The sequence below is a fragment of the Scomber scombrus genome, chromosome 16 (assembly GCF_963691925.1).
Source record: "Scomber scombrus chromosome 16, fScoSco1.1, whole genome shotgun sequence".
In the NCBI taxonomy this organism is placed as follows: Eukaryota; Metazoa; Chordata; class Actinopteri; order Scombriformes; family Scombridae; genus Scomber; species Scomber scombrus.
The window spans coordinates 27540003-27557881 of NC_084985.1; the positions used below are offsets into that span (position 1 = coordinate 27540003).

General features: G+C 39.5%; 1 protein-coding gene across 3 annotated transcripts in view; it reads left to right on the plus strand.

Moving 5' to 3' along the window:
* arhgef1a (Rho guanine nucleotide exchange factor (GEF) 1a) overlaps positions 1-17879 on the plus strand; it is a 40969-nt gene continuing 23090 nt past the window's right edge. For 2 of the 3 annotated variants that reach the window (XM_062435585.1, XM_062435586.1), the window contains exons 1-6: positions 1-228; positions 7657-7819; positions 14378-14445; positions 14743-14806; positions 15210-15342; positions 17660-17769. In XM_062435585.1, the coding sequence (XP_062291569.1) occupies positions 166-228; positions 7657-7819; positions 14378-14445; positions 14743-14806; positions 15210-15342; positions 17660-17769 (601 nt within the window). In that variant the 5' untranslated portion in view covers positions 1-165. Of the gene's footprint in view, positions 229-7656; positions 7820-14377; positions 14446-14742; positions 14807-15187; positions 15343-17659; positions 17770-17879 lie in introns of all 3 variants that reach the window. The other variant, XM_062435587.1, reaches the window with a different exon arrangement.

The following is a 17879-nucleotide window of genomic DNA, read 5'->3' on the forward strand; positions in this document are numbered from 1 at the left end:
CACCAGAAGCAGAAGCACATTACAGTTGGCCAGTACGGAAAGGGTTTTTACTTATTTTCTCTTTGGTAGGGATCTGAGTGGTCCACAGAGAAGCATACAGACGTTAACAGTGGATATTTTATTTTCTGACCTCCCTTTGAATCTGTCATTGTGAAAACTGTCACAATGTCCAGAGTTACCAATCTGCAAAAACTGCGGCAAGAGAGGATGAGAGAGATCAACCTGCGGGTGAGTTGGCATTATGTTCGTCATCAAGCTTAACATGATAGACAATGAGAATAACATCTGGTAATGGCATCTGACTGACTACAGTTACTGTCTACTACATAGTGTTTAAATAGGACAGGAAACATCACCACCATTTTTCTGTTAAATGATGTGACATTAATAATAACTTGTGCTGTGCAATTTTTACCCGTCTGTCTTAGTGTCACTTCCTTCTTTGTATGTCACTCCCTGCCTTTTGCACTCTCAGCCACAAACATTTCCTGATTGTGACACATGGCCTGCTCGTTTTGACAGGAACACAGGCCTTTTAGGCCATGGGCCCTAATATAGCTACACTAGTTGTACATCTCTTCTAATCCAGATATAGGGGAGAAATCTGTGTGTAGTTGTGAGTGTAGGTGGTGGTGTGTATATTTGCTTGTACACAGTGTGCTTGCTCACTGGATATTTGACTATAGCAACTGTTGCCATAGAAATGGCAGTGGGTGTGTGTGTGTGATATTACTGCTTGTCTTTGTGAATGTTGAAGGCCTCATAAATGTGTATTAACAATATACAGTATTAAAAAAAGCACTCACTTTTGCACCAGTTTTACAGACACAAATGTGAATCGTCCTCATTTGCAAGATCACACAATAATAGCAGAAGACATGTTAAGGTCACTTCTTTATACACACAAGTGCAATAACATGCATTAGGTGGTAGGTAAGGTGCACACTTCATATTTTGGTTCATATCTGTGCAGCAGCTCAACGTGCAGAAGGTGCTGAATGAAGATGAATATAGATCGGCAGGTTTGGTGTGTAATAAATACTGTCTCAGCCAATCACAGTTAGGCATGATAATGACAGCTCAACAAACCAAAATCAAAAACTTTTCTCCAGGACATGTACAGACAGCTCAGAGCGTCAGGACATGACATACATCACCACAAGACAGGTGGAGTAAGATTTTTCATCAGGTAGCCACTATACTTTCAATAGAAGATGGTGAAGCTGTTTTCTTATATGTATTATATCAGACTGACGCTATTTCAGCAGTAATTGTAATGTGTCTCACCTCATACGTATAACTTTTCATACAGTATAAAGCAGCAGTGGACAGCCGATACTGTAAGAATCACCGACATTCATTAACAGATCAATGAAGAATGATTTACTGACTTGTTGCATTGATCAATTGTTGCAACATGTCTGCAGCAAGTATTTAGTTTGATCTCGTTGATAAAATCACTAAATCAGCAGCAGATTGGCGTTGCACCACAAACAGATGTGATTCTGAGACGTCTGTTCTTAGTGCGACATTTAGGACCAAATGTCAACCAAACTACAACAACTGGTTTTGTGTTGCTTCATTTAAATAAACCTCCCACATGTCTACACCTCTCCTCCCACCTTGTGCACCGTGTGCTCCGTGCCGGTCTCGAAAATACCACTCGGACTTTGAGTTTCAAGGTCAGGAAACTATCAAACAGTCAGAGCTCTGCTTGCGCTGGTCATTGCACCCTAAGACATGTTGATAATGTCATCTGCTGGATTTACTGAGGCTACGCAATTGCACTTACCAAGGAGAAAAAGACTGAGGGGCATTTATGAAAACTGACCTGACCGGAGAACGTGCAAACCAGTACAGAAACCTGGACCCTGGTGCATTTTGGATACAGAGGAAATTGGTGAATAGAAGCCAGATTTGACATATTTCTTTTAACTTGTTGGTCAATGATGGTCTGTATCTAGCAACCATAGCACAATCTGATGGTCTTTTTGTGCATTACATACCTCATACAAGAGGTAAAGATTGCCCAAAAAGTTAAATGGGTTAAATAGATGATGTTTTTGAGCAGATATCATGACACAAACGGTTGAGCAGACCTACAAACATTTTGACCTGACAAGGATCTGACTTGGGTCAAAACTTTGTCTCCTTGAAGAAAAGTTGTGGCTTTGAAGTAAGAGTGCAGGCTTTTATCAATACAAGCCAACCCAAATCTTAAAGGGAACATATGATGTTTTTTGTGACTTCCTGTCATTTACATACTTTAATGACGTTGGATGTTCATGAAAACATGGTAAAGGTTCCCAAACGTCCCGTCAGCGTGTGTAAAAATGCTCCTTGTGTAATAAAATCACTTAATTTGCAATGTTTTTTGTACTTTTCTAATGAGATGACGTCTGCTTGTCTGACACGTCCATAAACAGCCATCTGTTCAATATTCTATGTTGCTGATGTTGTTCACGTTGTCGACTCTCGTGTTCTAAATCTGATTCAGGCTCAAACATGAATAGATCAGACCAGTTGGCGAAAAGAAATGATTCAAACAGGCTGAACTGAGAGGCAACAGTATAGTTTTTTTGAACTGTAATCATGCAAAGACGTATAGACCTGAAAATATGCAGAATATGTCCCCTTCAACCAATTACATCTGTGTTTTATTATTACATTTCAATATTTAGTGCAAGGTATTAGCTTACCATCACGTCTTTAACCCTTCAATTCCGGCAAGGGACCTTTGCTGCAGGTCATTGCGCTCTCTCTCTCTCTCTCTCTCTCTCTCTCTCTCTCTCTCTCTCTCTCGCTCTCTCTCTCTCTCTCTCTCTCCCTCTCCCTCTCTCTCTCCATGTTTCCTGTTGGCCACTATGCCAAGTACTTTCAAATAAAGGAAATAAAACAACCCAAAAATAAATCTAAAAAAGAACAAACAATTCATGAATATTCAGATTTCTTTTAATCAACACCATAGAAATCCAAGATGACATCATAATCTCATCATCTCTATGGAACTGGTGAACTGAGCACTTATATTTTTATTTGAGTACGAACATACTGTTCATATTCTGACTTATAATTAGTCTCTACATCAACTCATGTTCATAAATTATATTAATTAATGAATAAATGTCTGATTAATCCTTCTGTTTGATTCATCAAATGGAAAATAGACTAATATTATAATCACTATTTGTATGTTACAGGAGAACATTTAATAGAATATGAAGAATACAACATGTTTTTTTTTTTACAGGTCAAAAATAACAATACAGGTCAAATTTTTACATTTGCTTACATCAAAATGTGTATCAAATGTACCCCCCCCCCCCCCCCCCCCCCGTCAGCTGTCAGCCTCTCTCTCCAATTTTCCTTTTTTTTTAACGTTTTTTTTTCTTCATTTATTTTGTATTGTCACATTTCACTCATCCTAACAACGTTAATACCTGTCTACTCTTCTACACACAGAACTGAACCACACCTACATATAATTACATATAATATTCAACTTACACATATGTTTGCTTATTATTGTCAATGTTGTTTTCTAACGATATAAATGTATCCGTCAGTGTATCTATGTGTAGGCAGTTCTATTGACTATTTAAACCTGTCTTTTTAATCACCTGCTATATTAAACTTCACAACACAGAGAAAAAAAAGGTATAATATACAATTTATGTAATAAAACAGGTTTAGTAAATATCCCTCATAGTATTTTCATTTTGAACAGTGAAATCTGAAAAACTCTCAAGTTTCTTTTTTTAATGCAGTATTTCTCCTGTAAGGTCTTCATCAGGATAACATCCATGTGAACTTTTTGTTTGTTTGTCTGTCACAGTATGGTCTCACCCCACCAGGGTTAGGAAGGTTACTTTGGAAATGTAATAGATTACAGATTACTACTTACTCTATTTAACATGTAATAAGTAATGTAACTATTTCAATGACTTCATCAAAGTAATGTAACTTATTACATTTGATGACTTTTCTAATGGTCTATCCAATGTTATCAGCTGTTAGGGTAAATGTTCCCATTAAGCACCAAAATCTAAGTCCAGCTGTTTTTCATGGATACTGACATGATTTATAAGAGAGATCATTTCTTATAAAGAAGATTTATCTCTCATGTATTCATTAGTTCATGTAGATTTTGGAATATAAAATAAAGATATTTGATGAAAAAGTCAAAAGTCTTTCATGAGCTTAATTGGTACTGTGACACCATTTAAGTCCATGTGTGCTCTAAATAAACCTGCATCATGATTTATTTACTAAATATTGTTTACGACAAACTAAAAACAGCTATATATGTATTTAGTAACAAGTTAACATGTTATCAACATTTTCATCAGTAACTGTCATTTAATGACACATTGTTTCTCAGTAACTGGAACAGATTACACTTATATTTATTTTCTATTTAAATTACGTAACGCCATTACTAGTTACTCCCCAGCACTGCACCCCTCCCCCTCCTCCCAACCACGAAACATTACACCCATACTGCTTATCCACTTATTACTTAGAGCTGATTTTCATGTCATGTTTTTCATTTATATCCCACACGTTCTTATGCTTTTCCTTTATGAATCTCTTCTCAGTGTCTGTACTGCTGTATGTGTGTGTGTGTGTGTGACATTGACAGTAATATGTTGGTCAGGGAGGCTAAACTTAAACTTCTCAAGCCCCTTAAGACTCAATCTGGGTTACTGGACCACTTCAATCCTCGCAGGGGCTTACAGCTGTCCTCAAAGTGGAACACCTAACACGTGACACATGACATATTACAAAAAAAACCCCCAAAAAATCCTCAAACTTTTGGAGAGAGAGTCTTTGAAGATAAGTTCAGAGAGAAAGGGGAAAAAAACATTCAACCACACCAAGCCTGGTGTTTGGTTCTGGAGGGAACAGAGGCTGTGAGACAGAAAGGAGGATGTTTTAGGACAGTAGGTGCTGGAGTGAGAAGTTTATGGAAGTAAGCAGAAGTAAGTATGGGTGTGGTGAGACTTTAATTCACCTAAGGTTATAAGTGTAAGGGAAGCAGAGCACAGAGGAGCGGTCTATCCTGTGCTATGTTGTCATGTCCCTCTTTTGTTTTTTTAACGAAATCCAGACTGAAATCATTCAAACAGATCATCATCAAAACCACTGCAGTACTTTTGACAGAAAAGAAAGATTAGAGATACAGTATCAAGAAGTTATCAAGAATGTCTGGAAGCCAAGTTTCTAAGGATAGCAGCAGTAGTTTGAGTAGATGCTGGACCAAAAAAAGGGTCTGAATTCATCAAGTATCCCAGAATAGGACATGAGTGATGCAACAGTGATGATTCTGCCAGAAGAAGCCACTTTAGCAGACATTGATCGGAATGTGATGACGACCCCTTAATAAGAACGGACTGACGCTTATTTCAACACAATCATTGTCTGTGGCTGAATGTCAGAAACCATCTCTAAACTTAACTAAAGGTCTTTAATTTAGTTTGTTTCATCGTTTTTTCAAATACTAATGTAGTAATATATAGCTTCATGTAATTATAATGATTATACCTGACCTATACTCAGCCTCACATCTTTTATAAAGATTGTGAGACAGTGTGATATTTTTATATGTTAGGCTTTGCAGAGTGCTGCATTGACTGCATCCTACATTTGTACATGAGGGCAGAACCAGAGCCTGAGGTGGTTCCCTGACATCTGTAAGAAACTGCAGTGAACGTCCTTCAAGGATGGCGAAAGATTAAATATAGACATATGGAGGGAATCAGCTATCAGATAGACTATGTGGATCTTGAAATGAAAATGCTGTTGTGTCTCATCAGATACAATCTGATGTGAACTCATTTAATCTAATTAGTGGTGCATTAATTGATAAATGAATACACATGTGTGGTGATGTATGTTCACATCGTGGCACTCTGCATTTTGAAGGCAGTAATATGAAGAAATGTCTTTCTATTTATTCATGTGTTGTCATACATCACTGACTCAGCACCTATAGAGGTATAAGCAGGGGACAATTCTAAGGGCCTGTGACTGACAGGGGCCCTATAAAATATTAGAACAGTAGTTTGATTTGAATTAACGTAGACATTAATAGAATATTTCATTTATAATTAAACATTAAAATAAAGCTTTATTTGTATGCAGAATGTTGCCTGCATGTCTACACAGTGTTATATTATCACAGCTCAATGTCAGTAAATATTATATAGTTAGTATTGGACTACAAGAGAGTTGCAAGCCTTCACAGGTAGAGGTGTGGTTACACAGATTGTGCATGGTTGGAGGGACCTGTGTGTGGTGGTGGGGCCCAATGTGATATCTTTTCACATTGGGTCCCAATACTTTTTCAGCGAAAAACAAATACTTTTGCTGAGAAAGTATTTGTTATTCCCCACATCCTAAGATCTATATTCCACTTCACCCATGCTGCACATGCAAGAACTAAAACAGCAGGTGTACCTGGTGACACCAGGTCTGCCCAAGACCTACTGCTACGCTTGTCATTGCACCTGCAAGATTAAAATAGCTGTTGCCATATTTTATATATGTACAGTAACCATAGTCACAGGTGTTGTGGTCTCCTATCGTGAAATTAGTGGAAAAGGGACTTTGTACTGGTCTATACCAGATATTAATACTGTATAATAGACTTATTGTCCTCTGTAAGAAGAGTTTTTAGCCTGAAACAGCATGGGCAGCATGATGCTACAGTTTTAATTAAGGAAGCTTACAGTGTACCATTCCACAGACGCATACAGGTGTTGAATGAGACTGCATTAACCCTTACATACTCTTTATATTCTACTACACCATCACAGTACGTTCTCGGTCAATTCTCATGAAAAGTGTCTATACCAAATGTTGAACCACAGATGTGTTTAGAAAGCATCAATAGTGGATCTGACTGATCAATAAATGTGATTAAATGATTCATGTTTCAGAGAGCAGAGAGAGAAGAAAAAACAGCTACTATCACACAATATCATCATGTCCTATTTGACCTAAGACATGAAAATATAACATAGCAATAATGATGTAAATGTATTTTATGTAAAGTGAAAATGACAAGAACTTTATGGAAGTGTGGGGTTTATTGTATAACCATTAGAGCCATCAGTCTTCACTGCTACATCATAAAAAGAATGATTAAAACTATTAACTATTCATTTAACATAAACACATGTCAATAGATAGTACGGCTCAAATTTGACCAAGAATAGACTCAATGGACAAACATTTGTAGCATCAATACAAAAGTATAATATTTTAAGATATTTTCATTTTTGTGCATTTTTGGGCCACTATAGTTAAAGTCGTCAAATTTCAGAATAAAAGAATAATATTTGGGGTGTTTCTGCAGCTGTCAAATGTCAAATTGGGTCAAATTTTACCCGAACAGTGTTTAGTTTAGTTTAGTGTGTAATTGTCTTTCTTTCTTTGTTGTTTTTCATTTATTGACAAAATGGTTATTGCCTCTATGTTGTGTAATGTTTACTGTGCACTGTGTCACATTGTGACAGAGGTCATTGTACTCATGTTGTGCATAACTTCTGCTTTCCCTTAAAAAACCTCAACTTCATCTGATTGACTTTGTGACAGTCACATAAAGGCTATACAGTGAGTCATTTTCACATTTTGTTTCTGTTCCTTTTCTAGAATAAAGAGAGAGAGCGCATGAGGGAGCGAGAGAAGGCGGCGAGGGAGAGGGAGGCGCGTTACAGCAACGGTCACCTGTTCACCTCACTGACGGTGTCAGGAACCACGCTCTGTTCAGCATGTAACAAGAGCATCACTGCCAAGGAGGCACTCAGCTGCCCTAGTAAGTCACACAGTTATACACTCCTGCATCTACACATACAGTCAGAGGTGGTAAAAAAATCTAAATCAAAAAAGTACTCAAGTGGAAGTAAAAGTTCAGGCAGTTCTTAACTCAGTGAGAGTTTGAATGTATCTATTGAAAAACTGACATGAGTAGTGAGTAATTTAATTGGAGTGTATCTTACTTTGTTAGACACATCACATGAGTCAGCATGCACATAATCACAGTGTTTGTGTATACAAGAATGGCTGTACTATAACCAGCCATCATAGAGAAAAAACTATGTGAAGATTGGTTGAGGTTTGACCAATCAGCTCTCAGTTTAAAATTTCACACTGAGCAGGATCAGAGTTTGAGTTGATTTGTCATATTCTACATGCATTCACTTCTTACCTCAGAAAGTATGATGAAACAACCTCAGTCATATTTATTTACCATATTCAGAGGTTAAGAACACTTTTCGGTACTTCTTTGCTTATACAGGAATTTCAAAGTAAAAATGGCTCTGTTTGACATATATTGTATTCCATTATCGGCCAGTCAAGGACCTATCAAGGGGCGGCCAAGGAGCCATCACGGAAACAGGGGAAATTTGTAGTGGCTTCATCTGTAGCTATCAAGATAAGATAAGAAATATGTAACAGACTGGTACATCTGACAGTCCAAGCCTCCAGACTGTCATGAGGGAGCACAGATGACACATCCATGTTTTTAAAGAGCTGTAGCATTTATTATCTGACAAACTGTAGCTCAAACTGAACATTCACTGTAGTACTTAATGCTAACCTGGCTCTGCTCACACAGCATCTCGCTACCTGTCTCTCCTGCACACTAACACTAACCTCCCTGACTCTGCTATTCTGCCATTTACGACTGTATTTCCATTCAGCTTGGTTTCGTCCTGTATTGTGTTCAATGAAGCCAAATTGTGCTCATATAACTGACCCAACCAGTGCTTCATTTGTAAATCAGGAGGTCCTAAAACACAGAGAGGGTGCTGTACCAGCTGGTCAGGGGGAGAGAAAGTAATAGCAGTCCATTTCATGCTCAAAGCCATACACTGGCCTATGGCGCTCAGCCTTCTAATAAGCTGTAATGAAATCCCTTGCAGTTGTTTACAGTCGATTTGATTGGTTATTGATAACTGTATTAGTGAAATATCTTGCATGTTGTTTGCACTTGATTGGATTGATTACTGTATAATGAATGTGTTCTCCTTTGTCCAATATATGTGATGCTGGTATATGTGCTTTAGTCATCCCAAGCTTAAAACCCTTTTTCCATGAGGCCTTTGTTGTTTTTATGTCTGTCACAGAAGATTGAACTGAGTATCAATCCCTCATCAGATTGTTTAGACAGTTTCATTTCTGGACCCACTGAATGGACTTTTTTTTACAGATGGCACAGCACAGACTGTGGCACGGCTGTGGCCATGGAGGTGGAGCGGGTTGTCCACTAATCGGAAGATTAGTACAATTCCCACATGTCAAAATGTCCATGTCAAGACACTGAACCCTTAATTGCTCTTGTAGGCTGTGCCAATCAGTGTATGAATAATTAGATCCTCCTGATGAGCAGGCACCTTGCATGGCAGCCTGCCATCAACGTATGAATGGGTGAATAGTGTGTGTAAGGGTAGTATAGGTAGTGTAAAAAAGAACCTTGAGTATTTGGAAGACTAGAAAGGCATTATACAAATGCAGTCCATTTAACATTTAACGTAAAAACTGGTTTAAGACGCACCGGTGTATAAAACCCAGTCTATTTTGGGGGGTGTCATGCTGAGAAAATGCTTTTCTATTAAAGGCTGGTTTATTTGAAGACACCAGTAGTTATTTAGTTTCAATTAAACCTTTTAAAAGAACACGGTAACTTTACATATTTAATACAGTGTGTACCTGTGTGTTTAGTCGAGTCCCAAAAACGTTTCATCAGAGCTGTCGCTGTACGCTGTCCTCAGACTCTGTGTCAGTCCCAGAGTCAAACAAATCATCATCCTCTGATCCATCCAGTGGAAAAACAACAAAGTTAGTGAATCATTTATTCTTCAGATCTTTGCTCATACCGTGTGTCGCTGCCACACCTCAATAAAGGCTGCTCATGTGCGCTTTTGCATATCGCGCTTCAACATCTGCTGATGTCCCGAACTAGTGTCTGAAATACTTCTGATCATCACACTGAATCAGCACCTGCCAGTGAACCCGCCTGCTTTTATTTTTTTAATGTTCTGTACAGCATACAGCTGTAACGGGTCATCAATAGCTGCAGACACAACGTGCAGCACGTGCCTGACACCGCTGTTTACAGGACGTTATGTAGTGTGGACGCTCACATCATTATCTTTAAAGTTAGAGTTATTGTTCTTTTACATAACTATGATCATATCCTGATCCAATCTCATACTCCACCAGTGTATAAGACGCACCCCACTTTTAATTGAGAAATAAATTGCGTTAAAGGTGCATTTTGTCCACCGTTGTTTACGGTACTTGTCTTCTCCTTTGTTAATCAGAGATTATAGCCTTTCTTGGCTTTGAATTGAGCGTATGTCCACATTTTCCCATTTCTTCTTATCTACCATCCTCTCACTGATTCCAAGTTCTCCTCGTTATCTTCCTCTTCTCATACTGGTCATGTCTACTAGCAATGCTTTTGCTACTTTTTCTACCTCTCAGATTTAAATCAGCCATTCAAGTGTAATACCAACCGTTTCCCAGTTGGGGTCGCCATTATACCTGCATGAAATGCTTTGAAACAGTAAACCATTTTCAATGCGATTGCTTCAAATTGATTTTGTGCTTCAGAAAGCTTTGTTTCCCTGATAGAACTTCCTGTTACTGACCTTTAGAGAAGAAGAACAACCCCTCAACACCTAGCCCAACCTTCTTATAGACCCTCCCACTGAGGAATTAGGGTGGACTTAACTATCAGCAAAATGGGTTTACTATACGCATACACATACTTTTTGGTCAAGCAAACATAAAATACAGTTCTCACTATAACTCCATAAACAATTACATTATGTGGCTTCCAGAAACATTTTTATAGTCTACATCCATAATCCCCCCCCCCCCCTCTGTTACTCACATATGGTACAACCAGGAAATATAAATAGCCTTCTTTATCCTTCCTTAGTTCCACTATAACAATAGACAGCCGGCATGCCTGCCTGTGGTGCTGACCCCACTGCTGATTTATGTTTCATGCTTTGTGTAGGACTGACTTTCCTAGCTTCCAAGAACTGCAGACCAGCGAAATCCTCCCATGTTACACAAGCACAAACATTAATACACATAGCATAATTTTCAATAATATGAGATGAAGGAGTACCATAACACCCATGATCCTCAGTGTGAACCAGCTGACCTGTTCCTTTAACTGCGCTGACAGAATGTTCTCTATTACTGTGTGATAGAAGAGAAGCAGGATATTTGACTCACATTGAGCACTGAAAAGAGTGATACAATTTAATGCTAAATGGGTTGACATTCAGCTGCTGCTGCATGATGGTGCTGAACTGAAACGAAAGTAGAGCTGTCTACAAAGAGCAGTCTGGCGAACGCTCTGTGGTTATCTTAGGGCGTTGTCACACCTATAGCTCCATTGTTTAGTCCTCATGCAGGCAATACATTGTTACAATTACAGACTTTGGTACAGTTCAGTTTCATATATGCATATTTCTTAACGAACCATAATACATAATGCTTGAGCTGACAACTCCTCATAGGTCATATAGGACTATTTTCTTTGTTTTCCTCTTGTTAACAACCTGCACTGAAAAAACAATCACTGGACACAGTCTAGTTTTGCTGCAAGCCAAATTTCAGACAGAATATATAAATATATAATGTATATAATATAAATATTAGGGCTGACAGCGTTAAGGCGTTCATTTTTTAATCTCCCCTCACTGATTCACTAACTGTCACAGATCACTGTTATAATGGACCTCTATAAACTGTGCACAGTGCACAGTATGTGTTCATATGTCAGTAGTGTCACTGCTGCTGTCATATTCCTGCTCTGTCTGCACATTGTTGGACTTTCCTTCCAGCAGCAAATTTTAATAGGAGCAGTCACCCAGGGCGGCATCTTACAGGGGGGCGGCACGGAGCACACACACCAAAAGAAAAACAAAAGATTGGTTTTCTATCACATATTTGCACGTCATGTCTTCTATTTATAAAGTCACAGAGGTTGAAACATGTAATGAGCCTGTTTTGACAATGTAAAGAATAGAAAGTACAGATACTTGGGTTCAAATGTAGCGAGTAAAAGTAAAAAGTGGACAGAAAAATAAATACTCAAGTAAAGTACAGATACCTGGACAATCAACTTAAGTACAGTAACGAAGTACTTTGTTATTTCTAACCTCTGGTCATTTTTGGCAAATGATACCACCTCTTTTTAGTGGTCTCGAACCGATTAATTTGGTGCAGACCTGAGTGTGATTGTTGCATTCTGCCCGACGCAAACAAACCAAAACAAGGAGTCGAACGAGCTAAGGTTCGATTTAAACGCACTAAATGGTGTTGGTGTGAAAACACCCTTAATGTTTGCCAGCAGTGTAACATTATTGTGATTGGCTATGGTGCAAATGTTTTTTCTTGAACCCTTGACCCCCCCATCCCAAACACAAGTGCACACTCATGTGCATACATGCACGGACACACACAACCACTCCAAAGCAGACAAGTGCTAGGTCACCATGGAGAGGCTCACCAAACAACTCCCATTTATCAAAGCTGATGTAATAGCCTGTGCTGGACTCAAACCACCACAGCATGATTTCTTGATCTATCAAACATTGGAAATAGCTTTGGCCAGCATACACCAAAAAATTAGTACAATGTCCATAAGCATATAACAAATAGCCACCAAGAAAATCACTGCAATTCATCATAGGCCTACACACTATGAATGAATGGATGATGGCACCTGATCACACAATCACTTAGAATGCATCACCCATCAATTATTATCAATGGCACAGCAGCCTTCTCCAACATATGAGAGGTAACAATTGCATTCCTATAGATTAAAATGCCTCATTCCACTCCATAACAGAGAAGAGAAAGGGAAACCTGCATTCACCCATTAGAAGCTCATCTTGTAGGCCTTGCGTTCAACAAAATTATTAACAAGATTGCTCAAGTCCAAACTTCTGACTCTGCTGTTCTGTATTGAGATGAGTCTGTCTTGTCCTATGCTGCTCCTCAAATGTGACTTTATCTCCTGGAGCTTAGAGAGTGAGCACTCTGCAGTCGCAACAGTGACAGGTACGGTGAGGTATAACTGCGATGCTGTGCAAACATCACTAAATGATGCTGCCATTGAGCTGTGGTCGATAATGAGCATCTTGGCCAGATCCTTCACAGTAGGCTATTTCAGACTTAAAGCAAACTTTGAATGCAAAGGAGTTGATTATGGAAAGTTGGGGATAAATCTCTGCTGTATTGGTCCATGAGGCACTGTGCATCATCCTGTGCACTGTTTAGTGTGTCAGGATGCATAGCCTTAAAAGGGTAATTAGTTTCACGCATAGAAGTGAAAGGTGTGTAAGCTGGCTGATAATGATGTCCAGGAAGGTATTGAAGACATTAATTCTAAAATGGCCATCACTAAGCCTTTCATCTTCACAGAGTTAATCACAGTGGCGTTACACTCACTCTGTGCTCCCCCATCTTTCTGCAAGTTGTACACTTGACCTAGTCGAAGTCATATCAGTATGCAGATAGTTTTGGAAGAAAGCAACTGCTTTTTGGAGAAACATCTTTGGCACTGCATTAACATTTTCCTTTTTTTTGTTGTTGTTGTGTAACTAGAACATAGTAGATTTATTTGTCTAGGGCTATAGCTTCATCCTGTTCCTCCCTTTTTTTGCTGAGAAAGTTGATTCTAGTTAGAGCTTTCATGACATATACATGCTGGTATCTAAGGGCAGCAAAGGCATCACACCTTGAGGACCACCTGGCGGGGCAGAGACATTTCAGGTTAATGTTACCATGCTCTTAGAGTTCAGATGAAATAACACTGGAAAGGAGTGACCCTCTTTTAGTACTTTGGTCTGAAAAAAGTATACAGCCTCAACAGTATCATAAAATTGGTGCATCTCTGCTACATATTTAATAGAGTCATCCATTGTCAAATTTAGGTTGTGCACAGCCTGCTCACCTGAATTGACCCCACTCATGTTCTATCCCTTCCCTGTCCTGGATTTTTTTCACATACATATACACTTGTCTCAGCTGGTCTCTTGGGTGGTGTCAATTGTTATAATAATATGATGAAGATCTTTACTTTAGATTTAAGTTTCAAATGTTAGCTTTTCATTTAAAATCTTGTCTTTCAAATCGTCAAAACATTGTGTTGAGAGTACACACACACACATGCACGCACGCACACACACAGACAAACATACACACACACACAAACAGATTCCTTCACCTGATTTCTCAGTATAGTAGGTTGCTGCAATGCTGAAATATATGCAAGATTATGTGATATATTTGTGTTCATTATGTTTTGCTCTTATATCATATCTTTATTTTTTCCCAGCATGTAACGTCACCATCCACAACCGCTGTCGAGACACTTTGCCGAACTGTGCCAAAGTAAAACAGAGGGTAAGACAACACCACAAATTACTACACCTCTAATTACTCAAACACGTGAACATGTGAATGCATGATTGACAAAATGCTATATTATTTACCAGACCCTGTGAAGCAGAAAATACTAAAAATCAATGTTAAATGTTATTTAGATAGATAGCTCAGATAAGACATGAAACATGATTGCTGTCATTCAGATTGCTGTCAATCAATTTCAATCAAATGTGTAATTTCAAGCACCATGGGAAATAGAGTAGAAGAATGCTATTGTACATGGTAGATACTGATTACTGTTATTTATTAACACAGCAGCAGAAGATGGCCCTAATGCGGAATAACTCATCCCTGCAGAATGTCACACTACGCACAAAAAGTGAGAACTTTACTTAAACACCAAGTGTTTGAATATAAACTGTCTCCTCCTTTTGCCTTTCACATTTTTCTTCCCTCCTCTTCTGGTTATTTCCCTCTTGCTCAACATTTTCTTCTCCTTCATTATCAAACTGCTCCTCACCTATCTCCTACCTCATACTCACATGTTTTACCTTCCTCCTAAACATGCTGCTTTGACTATTATATTCCTCTTCACCCTTCCACATCTTATTCTTGCCACTCTCTCTCTCTCTCTCTATCTCTCTCTCTCTCTCTCTCTCTCTCTCTCTCTCTCTCTCTCTCTCTCTCTCTCTCTCTCTCTCTCTCTCTCTCTCTCTCTCTCTCTCTCTCTCTCTCCTTGTCTTGTTCTCCTTCCTCTAAGTATGGACCTATTGCTTCCGTAGGTACAGGAATGCGCGAGCGTCCGAGTTCAGCCATCTACCCTTCTGACAGCCTCAGACAGTCTCTGCTAGGATCCCGCCGCGGTCGCTCCAGCCTATCACTGTCCAAGAGTGTCTCCAGCAACAACATTGCAGGGTGAGCCTCATTTTCATTGGCCAGAAGCTGCAATACAATGTAAGACAGACTTCCTAAACTAAACCTATGGGTGTTTTCAAACTTATGGTTTCTTTTCTTTGTTTCAAATCAGTGAATGAGCTTCTTTTTTTTCCCTGGTTTGGTTTCTTTTCACACAGAAAAAAATTAAATTGGACCAATATGCATCATTAAAGGTTATATAAGAACACCCTCTCCTCTCATTAGTTAGATGTGCCTGGAGTGGGACTGAAAAATGTTAAACACAGGAAGACAGTTCTGTGGATGGATAGCACCCCTAGCATTTGCCTAAACTGCCTATGCCACTGGCTACTTGCACAAGCCGAGCACATGACACACTGATGAAAACTGCTGACACCACAAGACAGTGTACAACTTTGAAAATTCAAAGTCAGTACGTTGTAGACTGCCATGTTAAAATTATGATATTCATAAATGCATATACAACTGCAGTAATATGTTTGTCATCAGGGGGAAAACCATCCTGAGGAAAATATTAAGATCCGATGTAACCCCCTTAGTAAAAATTAAATTATATTCAGCATTTATTTATTATCATTTATAGTATTTAGTGTTCAGCTATTGATTACTAAATTTTGAAATTGAATCACTATTGAATACATGTACCAATCCCAAACATTTTGTGTGTTGCACTCTGTGGGTTGCTTTGTACTGTATGAGCTACATGTTTGTGTTGAAAGTCATTGAGAAGAAATGAGTGCAGGTTTGGGTCCAGAAGTCAGCATTGGGATTGCTTGAAAACTGTTATGGTCAGTTTACTGATGGTGAGGATATTTATATATCTTAGAAAGGACGTTTCTTATGTATAGTTTTCCAGACGTATTTCGTGTCTTTCTTTTGCAGACTGTAAGCTTGATTTTGCAAACATTGACTCATTAAAGTCCTTTAAATCTACCTGTCCTGCCTTGGTGTCTGCACTTGGATCCTCTTCCTGTTCTCATATTCATGACCCTGATAGTACGAACCAGCCAGTATGAACCCTTGGCAGGATTTTGGGGTGTCCAAAGACATTTTCTATAATGAAGATCCATGCTTCTTGAAGCTCTTCACTCATAGGTGAACATTCTTCATGTGGGAATTTGATTCAAACCCTTCTCCTGATCTAAGCAATGTAGGGCTTCCTCCTCAGACCAGCAATGGGAGGCTTAACCCATCATTGCAGCCTTTCATGAACACCTTAGCAGCTCACCAACAAGTTCCAAGCATGTTTCTCCAGTGGTTAACCTCTGGCTTGGTTGTATCAAACTTGCTATCAACCAGCCTGCTAGTCTTTGGCCTGTTATTCACTCTGCTAGTTTTGGGGCTGCCAGCCACCAGCCTGTATTCCAGCCAGTCAGCTAGACCTAGGCCTAGCTTGAGCAGACCAGCTTTCTTGCCTTTACCTGAGTCAGCTAGCTCCCTGCTTCCTATTACCCCTTACCTGGTAAGCCCCCTGCCAGGTTACACTGGTCCTTTATCTCTTGCACCCTTCAGTGGACCAGTTTAGGAGCCACACTGATGTCCAGTTGGAGCTCACCATGCCATTTTCCAGTGGTCCATGGCTGCCAAACGTTTTCTCTGCCACCTAGTTCCTTGGCTTCTCCACTGCCCAGAGCCACATCTGGCCATCCCCATTGACTTCCAGCCAGATCATCAGGTATCTGCAAACATCCACTGTAGTCATCAGTAGTTGGCTGTCCAGCCAGCTCAGCAGTCACCAGCTGATGTCTCTGCTGTTCAGTGGTGTGTCACAGCCATTGGCCACCACTGGTCTTCACCTGGCCACTACTGCATTGTCTATCTGTCCTCTGTCACTGCTGGTGGCTTCCATCGAGGACCTCCATTCAGCCACCATTTAAGACTCTCCTACACTAACTGCATCAACCTTTTTCCCCGACCAGTCACCTGCACGTCACCCCAGCAGCACTTTGCCTGCCCAATTTTTCAGCCCACTGCTTGCCCAGCTTCCTCTGAAGATATCCCTGGTCTTCACCTCTGTCTGTTTGGCACCCCAGCTGCACCACTCCTGAACATCAGTAGCTGATCGCCTGTACGGACCTCCAGCCAGTCATCTGTCAAGCAACCCGGCCCTACTATCTCTCTCCTGCTTGCTTACCTTTGCTTAAAGACACTCCTGACTCCCTGCATTGCATTTCTGGAAATTGCATTGCATCAGACCACGTTACACATTACCTCTGTGACTTGATGCCTGAATTATAATTCCTAATTTGACAGTTTTATGTGTCATTGGTTTTGCTAATGTAATGTATGTACTAATATCTCTATGTATGTGTTGCAGAACCCTGAATGATGACTCTCCCCTGGGGTTGCGCAGGATCCTGTCTCAGTCCACAGACTCTCTCAACTTCAGAAACAGAGCTATATCAATGGAATCTCTCAATGATGACGGTAGCAGAACATTCAAAAAACAATTCACAATAAAATGTCTTTCATAACATGATGGTTGATTTGCCCAGAACAAAAGAAATTTCTCAGGGTTAAGGTACAGAAAAGTGTTG